Source organism: Oncorhynchus mykiss, chromosome 28, assembly GCF_013265735.2.
Source record: "Oncorhynchus mykiss isolate Arlee chromosome 28, USDA_OmykA_1.1, whole genome shotgun sequence".
Classification (NCBI taxonomy): Eukaryota; Metazoa; Chordata; class Actinopteri; order Salmoniformes; family Salmonidae; genus Oncorhynchus; species Oncorhynchus mykiss.
In genome coordinates, this window is record NC_048592.1 from 5,236,444 (window position 1) to 5,249,164 (window position 12,721).

The 12,721-nt window shown below is 40.4% G+C and overlaps 1 protein-coding gene across 3 annotated transcripts in view; it reads right to left on the reverse strand.

Moving 5' to 3' along the window:
* LOC110508383 (sodium/potassium-transporting ATPase subunit beta-1-interacting protein 3) overlaps positions 1–11,262 on the reverse strand; it is a 131,959-nt gene extending 120,697 nt beyond the window's left edge. For all 3 annotated transcript variants that reach the window (XM_036966657.1, XM_036966655.1, XM_036966656.1), the window contains exon 1: positions 10,940–11,262. In XM_036966657.1, the coding sequence (XP_036822552.1) occupies positions 10,940–10,993 (54 nt within the window). In that variant the 5' untranslated portion in view covers positions 10,994–11,262. The remainder of the gene's footprint in view (positions 1–10,939) is intronic.
* Between the last annotated feature and the right edge of the window lie 1,459 nt (positions 11,263–12,721).

The following is a 12,721-nucleotide window of genomic DNA, read 5'->3' on the forward strand; positions in this document are numbered from 1 at the left end:
TTTTGGCAAACTCCAAGCGAGCTGTCATGTGCCTTTTACTTAGGAGTGGCTTCTGTCTGGTCACTCTACCATAAAGGCCTGATTGTGGGGTGCTGCAGAGATGGTTGTCTTTCTGGAAGGTTCTCCTTTCTCCACAGAGGAACTCTAGACATCTGTCAGAGTGACCATCGGGTTCTTGGTCACCTCCCTGACCAAGACCCTTCTCCTCGGATTGCTCTGTTTGGCCAGGTGGCCATCTCTAGGAAGAGTCTTGATGGTTCCAAAATTCTTCCATTTAAGAATGATGGAGGCCACTGCGTTCTTGGGGACCTTCAATGCTGCAGACATTTTTATACTCTTCCCCAGAACTGTGCCTCGACACATTCCTGCCTCTGAAAAAACCTAAGTTACCGTGAGGGCCTGTATGGTCAGAGGTTTTTCCTGACCACACATGACCTAGCCTAAGCAGGAAAATCTCTGGGCCTTTACAGAGAGAACACTTATAGTTGTGCCTTGGTTTTCATAGATCACTCCACTCCAACCCCTGAGCACTCCTCCTCCCTCCCTTTTCTACGGGCCAGATGAAACTAATCAAAACAGAGCGAGGAGGTGTGCCTGACCTGACCCAACACAGGAAGTGTTTGGGGCATTCAGAAATAGTGCTGAGTAGAATAAGGCTGTTCCAGTGGTCTTCTGGGAATCTTTAGGAAGGCTGTTGACAGCTTTATACAGGCCTAACAAATTCCTTTACCACTTATCTCTAATGAGGAAAAAAGGTCAGGGCAGGGAGGAGGAGAAACAGGTGTGTTACTCCGAGCAGGGGCGCGGGAGTGTGTGAGTGTGTTGTGTGTGTACATTTCTGTCTATGTGCATACGGGGAGGAAAGTACCGTGTTGTCATAATATTTCATAAATGTGTGATTAGTGTGTTGTATGTATGGAAGTAGGGGAGAGTATAGGGATATTGTTATCCACGTCGGCACCAACAATGTTAGGATGAACAAGTCAGACGTCACCAAGAGCAACATAGCTTCAGCGTGTAAATAAGCTAGAAAGATGTGTCGGCATCGACTAATTGTCTCTGCCTGCCCCCCCCCCCCCCCCAGTTCGGGGGAGTGATGAGCTCTACAGCAGACTCAATCGCGGGTTGAAAACTGTTTTCTGCCCTTCCCAAAATATAGCATTTTTTGATAATTGGCCCTCTTTCTGGGACTCACCCACAAACAGGACCAAGACTGGCCTGTTGAGGAGTGACGGACTCCATCCTAGCTGGAGGGGTGCTCTCATCTTATCTACCAACATTGACAGGGCTCTAACTCCTCTAGCTCCACAATGAGATAGGGTGCAGGCCAGGAAGCAGGCTTTTAGCCAGCCTGCCGGCTTAGTGGAGTCTGTCACTAGCACAGTCAGTGTAGTCAGCTCAGCTATCCCCATTGAGACTGTGTCTGTGCCTCGATCGAGGTTGGGTAAAACTAAACATGGCGGTGTTCGCCTTAGCAATCTCACTGGAATAAAGACCTCCTCCATTCCTGTCATTATTAAAAGAGATTGTGATATCTCACATCTCAAAATAGGGCTACTTAATGTTAGATCACTTCCAAGGCAGTTATAGTCAATGAACTAATCATAATCGTGATGTGATTGGCCTGACTGAACATGGCTTAAACCTGATTAATTTACTGTGTTAACCTGTTAATCCTATAGGGGCACTATTTCATTATTGGATAAAAAAAAGTGCCCGTTTTAAGCGCAATATTTTGTCACGAAAAGATGCTCGACTATGCATAGAATTGACAGCTTTGGAAAGAACACAGTCTAACGTTTCCAAAACTGCAAAGATATTATCTGTGAGTGCCACAGAACTCATTCTACAGGCGAAACCAAGATGAAACGTCAAACAGGAAATGAGCAGAATCTCTGAAGCTCTGTTTTCAAATGTCTCCTTATATGGCTGTGAATGCAGCAGGAACGACCATGTGCTTTCTGTGGTTTCTTCAAGATGTCTGCAGCATTGTGACGTATTTGTAGGCATATCATTGGAAGATTGGCAATAAGAGACTACATTTTCCAGGGGTCCGCCCGGTGGCCTTTGTCTAAAATCGTGCGTAATCTCCATTTGCGGTCCTTTTGTCCTGGGATTCAGAAGTGAATGCACACTTCCACGAAGGATATATCATCGAAGAGATATGTGAAAAACACCTTGAGGATTGGTTCTAAACAACGTTTGCCATGTTTCAGTCGATATTATGGAGTTAATTTGGAAAAAAGTTTGGCGTATTGATGACTGGATTTTCGTTTTTTTTTGGTAGCCAAACGTGACGCACCAAACGGAGCGATTTCTCCTAAACAAATAATCTTTCAGGAAAAACTTAACATTTGCTATCTAACAGAGTCTCCTCATTGAAAACATCTGAAGTTCTTCAAAGGTAAATGATTTTATTTGAATGCTTTTCTGGTTTTTGTGAAAATGTTGCCTGCTAAATGCTAACGCTAATGCTAACGCTAAATGCTAACGCTAATGCTAACGCTAAATGCTACGCTAGCTAGCTACTGTTACACAAATGATTGTTTTCCTATGGTTGAGAAGCATATTTTGAAAATCTGAGATGACAGTGTTGTTAACAAAAGGCTAAGCTTGAGAGCTAGCATATTTATTTCATTTCATTTGCGATTTTCATGAATAGTTAACGTTGCGTTATGCTAATGAGCTTGTAGGGATAAATACACTCCTGGATACAGGTTTTTTTGGTAGCCAAAGGTGATGTACAAAACGGAGCGATTTCTAATACACAAAGAATCTTTTTGGAAAAACTGAACATTTGCTATCTAACTGAGTGTCCTCATTGAAAACATCTGAAGTTCTTCAAAGGTAAATGATTTTATTTGAAGGCTTTTCTTATTTTTGTGAAAATGTTGCATGCTGAATGCTACGCTAAATGCTACGCTAAATGCTACGCTAAATGCTACGCTAGGTATCAATACTCTTACACAAATGCATATTTTGAAAATCTGAGATGAGTGTTGTTAACAAAAGGCTAAGCTTGAGAGCTAGCATATTTATTTCATTTCATTTGCGATTTTCATGAATAGTTAACGTTGCGTTATGGTAATGAGCTTAGGTCTATAAATAGGATCCCGGATCCGGGTTTGCTCGCCGCAACTGGTTTTAAGAAGGAAATAAATTCCACAAATGTAATTTTTAAGAAGGCACACCTGTTAATTGAAATGCATTGCAGGTGACCTCATGAAGCTGGTTGAGAGAACGCCATTTGTATTTGAAGAATCTCATAAAATATATTTGGATGATTTAACACTTTTTTGGTTACTACATGATTCCATATGTGTTATGTCATAGTTTTGATGTCTTCACTACTATTCTACAATGTAGAAAATAGTTTTAAAAAATCAAAACCACTGAATGAGTAGGTGTTGTAAAACTTTGACTGGTAGTGTATACACTTTATTCTCTCTCTCCCTACTCCCTTTTCCTTGAACGTAATCCCTGGTGCATGGAAAGAATTACCAGAGTTTTTGTAACAAATGAAAGAGGTTATTGATATTTTAGCTGACATGGTTGTGTACCATGGGCTTACCCAACCTCACTGTGTGAGAGAGCTCTATTAATGCCATCATAAATAACATTCTCACACCCTGTCACCTCTACTTCCCCCTGTAGGGTGGTTGAGAGTGAGAGAATTGGTGAGGGTACTAGAACAGCCTGCAGCATCCGGACTCACCCTACTAGAATCTGAAATCAAATGTCTACTGTTTGCTGATATCATGACTCTTTATCCTTGGTAAGGATCAACGGTGCCAGATAAACTGGCAATGGCTGACAGATAGCCAGACCCCCCTCTCTCCCACAGGAGAGGAGAGGGGTGGAGTAGGGCCTGTTTTATGACCCAACAGGCTGTCATACATTTCAGAGAGCACTTTCTCGATCTCTAGTTTGGGAGAATGGAATATCTGGGTGTTACAGAAGAGTGGTCACCGAAAACTTCAACATCTAACGATGAACACTGGGACAATTTGTTTCAACATCCGAATGTTAGGAATGATGAGAGATGGAATAGGGAAAATGTATATCTATTTTGTGACGTCATTAAAATTGGTAGAAAGACTGTATACCGGAAATACTCTAACTTAGGAAGGATACACGTTCTCGTTGTAGTTCCCACCAGGTATGATGTTAATACAATATGAAGACAGATTAAACTATTTATGAAAAGATAAAAATATCATTTTAACCTTCTAAATGAGAACTGTATTTCATGCAAACTTGTGCCCAGTCAGTAGCCATGCCCAAGTGAGCTCAGAGTTTGTGTCAACATGACGGAATGCCCTCCAAGGCCAGAGTGCTTAAAATGACTCGCTAACGAAATGTACATTAGACCAGAGTACGTGAGGCCGTGGCACACACGTTGAAATGATCAAAACTACAAGACCAGACAGAGTGGAACGGTGGCTACACGGCTGAAAATGGGAAGACCCTCTGAAACTCTCAACCCGAGTGAAGAAGGTAAAGACTAGACCAGAACATTCAGTCTGCAGCTGTGCATGTAAAGTAGTTTAGGACATTTGACCAAAGACGAAGGGGAAGAACAGATCCCTCTGAACACTGTGTGGTACACCTGAAGTATCTATATTAACGAACACTCCAACACTAAAACTAAGGACATGTGACCTCTGGTTCACCTCTGGTGAACAACTAGAGACTTACATCGAACCACTCCAGATAGACAGATGGTTTCAACAGAGGTCAGTGGTTTCAACAGAGAGACGACAGAGAACGACATCTACGCGTAAATATACATAGCATTTCTAATCCGAATGAGCGGTTGTTAGGGTGTTAAGTATTCTGGTTACGGTGAGCGTAGTTTCCGTTGACAGGACCACAAATACAAACTCCATTTAGACACCGTTGCCCAAGAGAACACAAAAAACAATACCTAACTCGGCCTAAACATCAGCACCACGGGTAATTTCCACAAAGCTATGAACGATCTGAGACACAAGGCAAGGACCTCCTAATCTACGCCATCAAAAGGAACATAGAATTCCAATTAGGATCTGTCAAAAAATACTTGAATCAATTATAGAACACATTGTGCTCACCAACCAATAATTCACAAAAAGTGACAAACACCAAATTATGACTACAGAATTGTACAAAAATGTCCTCTGTGTACAATGTAATACACCAAATAATGCATGCAGAACAGAATTAAGATTAGGGCTGATCCCATTTAGTCAACTGGTCGATTGTTTGGTTGATAGGCTGTTGATCGCGCATGTCTGAGTGGACTGATCCACTGTGGAGGCCGTGGCGATGGCACAGTCCATGTGTCTAAGACGTGCTACTAAAATCGTATATGGTTATACTATGTAAGAACAATGGTGCAACACAAATAAAAATAATATTATTTTATAACAAATGCACTTTCTCCCACGTTGGATAGCGGTCGCTGTCTACAGTTCTGAAACACATCAGTGAGCTGGTAAATTGGGGCCTTTTCTTAGACCATGTTGCTATGTGCATAATAGTAAAGTTAACCAGCATATTGGTGTTGAGAGCAATGTGGTGGAGGCAGCAGCGGAGTTAGGAGAGGAGAAAACAACTCTTGCTTTAATTGTCTAAGAAAAGTGAGGAGAGAAGCAAGGCCAACTTAATTACGTCTGTAATCAATAGTCTAACTGTTAAATGTGCCTGGCTTTAAAAATCATCCATATCTACAGAAATGAGACAGATCCTGCTTCTGTTGCCTGTTTGAGTGTTTGTTTTATAGCCTACTGATTCAGTGAGCACCAAGCCTCAAGCAACAATTTCACAAATGCTTATATTTATAATATTTTCCCTACTGTAATAAAGGCTGTCCACTTCTATTTTTAATATTTTCCATACTGTAATAAAGGCTGTCCACTTCTATTTATAATCTTTTCCATACTGTAATAAAGGCTGTCCACTTCTATTTTTCATCTTTTCCATACTGTAATAATGGCTGTCCACTTCTATTTATAATCTTTTCCATACTGTAATAATGGCTGTCCACTTCTATTTATAATCTTTTCCATACTGTAATAAAGGCTGTCCACTTCTATTTTTAATATTTTCCATACTGTAATAAAGGCTGTCCACTTCTATGTATAATCTTTTCCATACTGTAATAAAGGCTGTCCACTTCTATTTTTAATCTTTTCCATACTGTAATAAAGGCTGTCCACTTCTATTTTTAATATTTTCCATACTGTAATAAAGGCTGTCCACTTCTATTTTTAATATTTTCCATACTGTAATAAAGGCTGTCCACTTCTATTTATAATATTTTAAATACTGTAATAAAGGCTGTCCACTTCTATTTTTAATCTTTCCCCTACTGTAATAAAGGCTGTCCACTTCTATTTTTAATATTTTCCATACTGTAATAAAGGCTGTCCACTTCTATTTTTAATCTTTTCCATACTGTAATAAAGGCTGTCCACTTCTATTTTTAATATTTTCTCTACTGTAATAAAGGCTGTCCACTTCTATTTTTAATCTTTTCCCTACTGTAATAAAGGCTGTCCACTTGTTTTCATTGGACCAGCCTCTCTGGTATTCTTTATCATTCATTTAGTGTTGTTTACACTGTTCCAAATTGTCTGAAAAAAATCATATTTATAATAACAATAATAACCCTTGTTTATTCCTGATCTCCTTATTATTATTATTATGGTTAGGTCAGGGTGTGACATGGGTGATGTATGTGTTTTTTGTACTGTCTAGGGGTTTTGTAGGTTTTTGGGGTTGTTTACTATCTAGGTGTTTATATATGTCTATGGTTGCCTAGATTGGTTCTCAATTAGAGGCAGGTGTGTATCGTTGTCTCTGATTGGGAACCATATTTAGGGAGCAATCTTCTTTGGGTATTTCGTGGGTTATTGTCTATGTCTAGTTGCCTGAGTCTGCACTAGTATTATATAGCTTCACGTTCGGTTTGTTGTTTTTGTATAGTTTGTTAAGTGTTCTTCATTATATATAAAAAGTATGTATTCGTCCGTACGACGAACGTGACATTATTATAATAAGTAATATCATTAGTAGGCTTATTATAGCAGCCTCGTATAACCACCATTGAGCTGTAGAGCGCATCCAGTTTAGTCTTAATACTGTATCTTAGGTCTATATTTCAAAACTTAAGAGTATATAGGCTACTGTATCAATCAATGATTTATACGTTAATGTCATCACACAGCATAGGAGTCATTCATGACGTGAAAGGCAATCAAGCATTTTCGTTTTAAAATAAAATAACAAAGCGATCAATGATAATTAGCGTAAACAATTACCAGGCCTAAACCGTTCCATTTCGAAATTGCATTTTAGTCTTTGCTTTAATAAAGGATTTACAAAAAAATCTAAAAATGTTAGACTCTCTGGCACACTTATAATTTGTTGTTTACATTCTTCCAAATGGAATATTATATTTATATTGTATGATGTCATATTGGCTTATTATGCGTGTTTGGCACGCATAATATGCACACAGTGCTTGCTCCATACCATTTTTTTCTTGATCTGCAGTATTTTCCACAACTAGTCACATTTATTCGACACATCTGACTTCCCCTTTACCTCCTGAGCAAACAGTAAACATTCCCCCATTTTGAGTTTATTGTCACGTCTTCTGCATACATTTTTATGTCACATGTTACGTTGTTCAGAGTTTGATATAACCAATTTATTGATGTGATTATGATATGCTAAATATAGGTCAGGCCCTATTGTTCACGTGCACGTGATGCTTACATGTATCACGTAAAAAGAGAGCAAGGGTTGAAGGAATAGGGAATGTTTAACCTAAACAAATTAGAGATTTTGGTAACTTAACTTTTCAGTCAGAAATGGCTGTAATTATGTTGCAGCTTCAGCAACACGGACAGCGTGTGACACACTGTTGTTCTGTGGTGGTTGATGCAGCACAAAATCACTCGCTGTCCTTTTTTTAACAGAGCACAGCAACTCAGAGCCAGGCCCGGCACAATCAAATCAATTACATGACACATGTATGCATTGAGTCATTTGTGTATCTTAATTATTTTATCAAATAGTTCACTTAAAAAAAAAATCAGACAAGCTCAGTGCATATACAGTGGGGCAAAAAAGTATTTAGTCAGCCACCAATTGTGCAAGTTCTCCCACTTAAAAAGATGAGAGAGGCCTGTAATTTTCATCATAGGTACACTTCAACTATGACAGACAAAATGAGAGAAAACAAATTCCAGAAAATCACATTGTAGGATTTTTAATGAATTTATTTGCAAATTATGGTGGAAAATAAGTATTTGGTCACCTACAAACATGCAAGATTTCTGGCTCTCACAGACCTGTAACTTCTTCTTTAAGTGGCTCCTCTGTCCTCCACTCTTTACCTGTATTAATGGCACCTTTGAACTTGTTATCAGTATAAAAGACACCTGTCCACAACCTCAAACAGTCACACTCCAAACTCCAATATGGCCAAGACCAAAGAGCTGTCAAAGGACACCAGAAACAAAATTGTAGACCTGCACCAGGCTGGGAAGACTGAATCTGCAATAGGTAAGCAGCTTGGTTTGAAGAAATCAACTGTGGGAGCAATTATTAGGAAATGGAAGACATACAAGACCACTGATAATCTCCCTCGATCTGGGGCTCCACGCAAGATCTCACCCCGTGGGGTCAAAATGATCACAAGAACGGTGAGCAAAAATCCCAGAAATCCCAAAATCCCCAAACGGGGGGACCTAGTGAATGACCTGCAGAGAGCTGGGACCAAAGTAACAAAGCCTACCGTCAGTAACACACTACGCCGCCAGGGACTCAAATCCTGCAGTGCCAGACGTGTCCCCCTGCTTAAGCCAGTACATGTCCAGGCCCGTCTGAAGTTTGCTAAAGAGCATGTGGATGATCCAGAAGAAGATTGGGAGAATGTCATATGGTCAGATGAAACCAAAATATAACTTTTTGGTAAAAACTCAACTCGTCGTGTTTGGAGGACAAAGAATGCTGAGTTGCATCCAAAGAACACCATACCTACTGTGAAGCATGGGGGTGGAAACATCATGCTTTGGGGCTGTTTTTCTGCAAAGGGACCAGGACGACTGATCCATGTAAAAAACCTCCTTCCATCAGCAAGGGCATTGAAGATGAAACGTGGCTGGGTCTTTCAGCATGACAATGATCCCAAACACACCACCCGGGCAATGAAGGAGTGGCATCGTAAGAAGCATTTCAAGGTCCTGGAGTGGCCTAGTCAGTCTTCAGATCTCAACCCCATAGAAAATCTTTGGAGGGAGTTGAAAGTCCGTGTTGCCCAGCAACAGCCCCAAAACATCACTGCTCTAGAGGAGATCTGCATGGAGGAATGGGCCAAAATACCAGCAACAGTGTGTGAAAACCTTGTGAAGACTTACAGAAAACATTTGACCTCTGTCATTGCCAACAAAGGGTATATAACAAAGTATTGCGATAAACTTTTGTTATTGACCAAATACTTATTTTCCACCATAATTTGCAAATAAATTCATTAAAAATCCTACAAGGTGATTTTCTGGATGTTCTTTTTTCATTTTGTCTGTCATAGTTGAAGTGGGAGAACTTGCACAATTGGTGGCTGACTAAATACTTTTTTGCCCCACTGTAGTTGATTTGACTAAAACACATATGATGTGTCTATATGGAAAAATACACTTTTAGCCTTGCCATTAAGAAAGGCCGCGAAAACAAATCCAAGTTTGATAAAATCACATATCTATTGGGTAAAATACCACACTGTGCCATCACAGCAGCAATATGTGTGACCTGTTGCCACAAGAAAAGGGAAACCAGTGATTTGCACATTGTTATAACACTATATATAGCCATAATATAACATTTGAAATGTATCTATTCTTTTGAAACTTTTGTGAGTGTAATGTTTACTGTTCATTTCTGATTGTTTATTTAACTTTTGTTTATAATCTATTTCACTTGCTTTGGTAATGTAAACATATTTCGCATGCCAATAACGCCCTTTGAATTGATTTGAGATTGAGAGAGACAGCGAGAGAGAGATGACAACATTCAGAATGGGGAGGAGGCACTAACAACAAGTTCACAGCTACTCTGTGTAAAATGTTGCGTCTCACACTCCACTGATCACAACCAGGTAACAACCTCTTTCCAGCAGCTTTCAACTTGCTGATGCCCTTTTGCATTGTGGATCACAGGTTCCCAAGGTGCTTCTGGGACAGATGGAAGCTTGCCTACATATATATTTTCACTGAGGTAGGATTACACACACTAACTCACTGTGTGAAAGTGGTTTGATGGATGTACTCTGATCTGCCACACATGAATTACTTTAGTTGAGAAGACACAATGGTGCTGGTGTTGCACAAAACACCAATAGGCCACTGTGTCAATGATCAACGCACAAACATTGGATCGCAGTACACACCTGTAGGCTACAGTAAAATAAGCAGAGGTGTGTGAACATGTCTTTGTAAAAGAGTCATGTAATTGAACCTGGTGGCTGCCCACTATAGGACTAGGAGAACCACATACTGTAGCTTGTGGTTCAGGGCGTGCAGTGCAGAATGCTCACACCGCTCTTCAGTCTTGCCATATGTCCCTCATAAATCGCAGAGTAGCCTATCCTCGTGTAGCGGACAGGGTGAACGAACAAAACAGCGTGCTACAGGTGTAGGTTAGTTTGGGCACATAACACTTGACGCAAATAGTTAAATGTATCCTCTATAAGTTAGCATTTTAACTAGACTGATACATTCACACACGAAAGCACCGGTAGTAAAATTGGCCAGTGTTCCAAGAAAAATGACAAATGATTTCAAAGAAATGTGTGTTCCACCCAAAACCGATTTCCAATTTCTAAACAAACATAAGAAACAGGGCAAATGACACTTCTCGTATTAGGCTACAGAGGGAACGGGCCACCACTCACCAGCTGAATCGAGCAGAGAAAGATGAGCGTGCATCGGCCGCTGCAGCACCCCATTGTGCCAAAAACAAAATATCACTCGAGAAACGGCAAGGAAATGTCCGTAGAACGGTCTACACTGGGTCACTAGATATCCGGATACCTTTAAATACAAGGAATGGCTTCAAGCTCGGTCCACTTTGAAAACTGCGTAGGTACGCTGCAGGCTCCACCACCCCATGCCTTTTATGTCCCCCAATGATTGCTTTGTGTATGAAGGGGTGGCTTGGGTTGATTCTACCGCTAGCTTTCGAGTTGAGTAGTTGGATTTCACGCCGGTGCGTGTGCATGTGTGTGTGTGTGTGTAGAGTATAAGAAGGGGGAGGTGGAAGGGGCTAGTCGAGGGCGTCAACAAACTAACGGTGCCCTGTGGCACTAATCTGTGTTCTCACCTGGTCCCTTTTCCAGAGTTTAAAACACCATTTTCAATCATTGGAACTATTTTCATAACCTGTTGAACTGAGTACACAATTATGCCAAATATGTAGGATATTTTTTAATATAACCTACTACTTAACATTTGAAGAGCGGGATATTTAGCTTGAACCTTTTAAGGATTTATTTACCAAAATAATTATAAATTCTGGTATGGGTCAAACCTAAAAGTACAGTATTAGCAGTGTCAGCTACTGAATTGCACCTCTCTCGTCAGAGCATCTGAGAGATGAGACCAAAACCTTGATGACGGAACTTAGGCGCCACACGCTGGTCATTTGACGCAATTACACACTCAGCAACAGCGATGTGAACGCCTTCCATCATCTTCTTGTATTTCTTCTGATGAGCTCTAAGAAAATATTAGCCTATTGTGCCTTGTCTTATTCATCTTATTCTGTATTGTAAAGAAACTGCTGACTATTTACCAAATGTGTATAGGGTTAAACTCATGTGGGTTGATAAACAACTGACAAGTCACCCCACCCGAAAGGTAAATGCAATCAAATGCATCATAAAATATTCAGTGATGAATGAAGCTATATACATCCACTAGTAGAAGACTAAGTGGTAATAGACTGTATGACAATAGGCTCCATAGACTGTAAGACTCCATCAGTGGCGTAAAGTACTTAAGAAAAATACTTTAAAGTAGTTTTGATGGGTACTTTACTTTACTATTTATATTGTTGACAACTTTTAGTTTTACTTCACTACATTCCTAAAGAAAATCATTTACGTTTTGCTCCATACATTTTCCTTGACACCCAAAAGTACTCATTACATTTATAATTCTCAGCAAGACAGGAAAAGGGTCCAATTCACACACTTATCAAGACAACATCCCTGGTCATCCCTACTGCCTCTGATCTGGAGGACTCACTAAACAGAGAACATCCCTGGTCATCCCTACTGCCTCTGATCTGGAGGACTCACTAAACAGAGAACACCCCTGGTCATCCCTACTGCCTCTGATCTGGTGGACAACTAAACAGAGAACATCCCTGGTCATCCCTACTGCCTCTGATCTGGAGGACTCACTAAACAGAGAACATCCCTGGTCATCCATACTGCCTCTGATCTGGTTGACTCACTAAACAGAGAACATCCCTGGTCATCCCTACTGCCTCTGATCTGGTGGACTCACTAAACAGAGAACATCCCTGGTCATCTCTACTGCCTCTGATCTGGAGGACTCGCTAAACAGAGAACACCCCTGGTCATCCCTACTGCCTCTGATCTGGTGGACTCACTAAACAGAGAACATCCCTGGTCATCTCTACTGCCTCTGATCTGGAGGACTCACTAAAC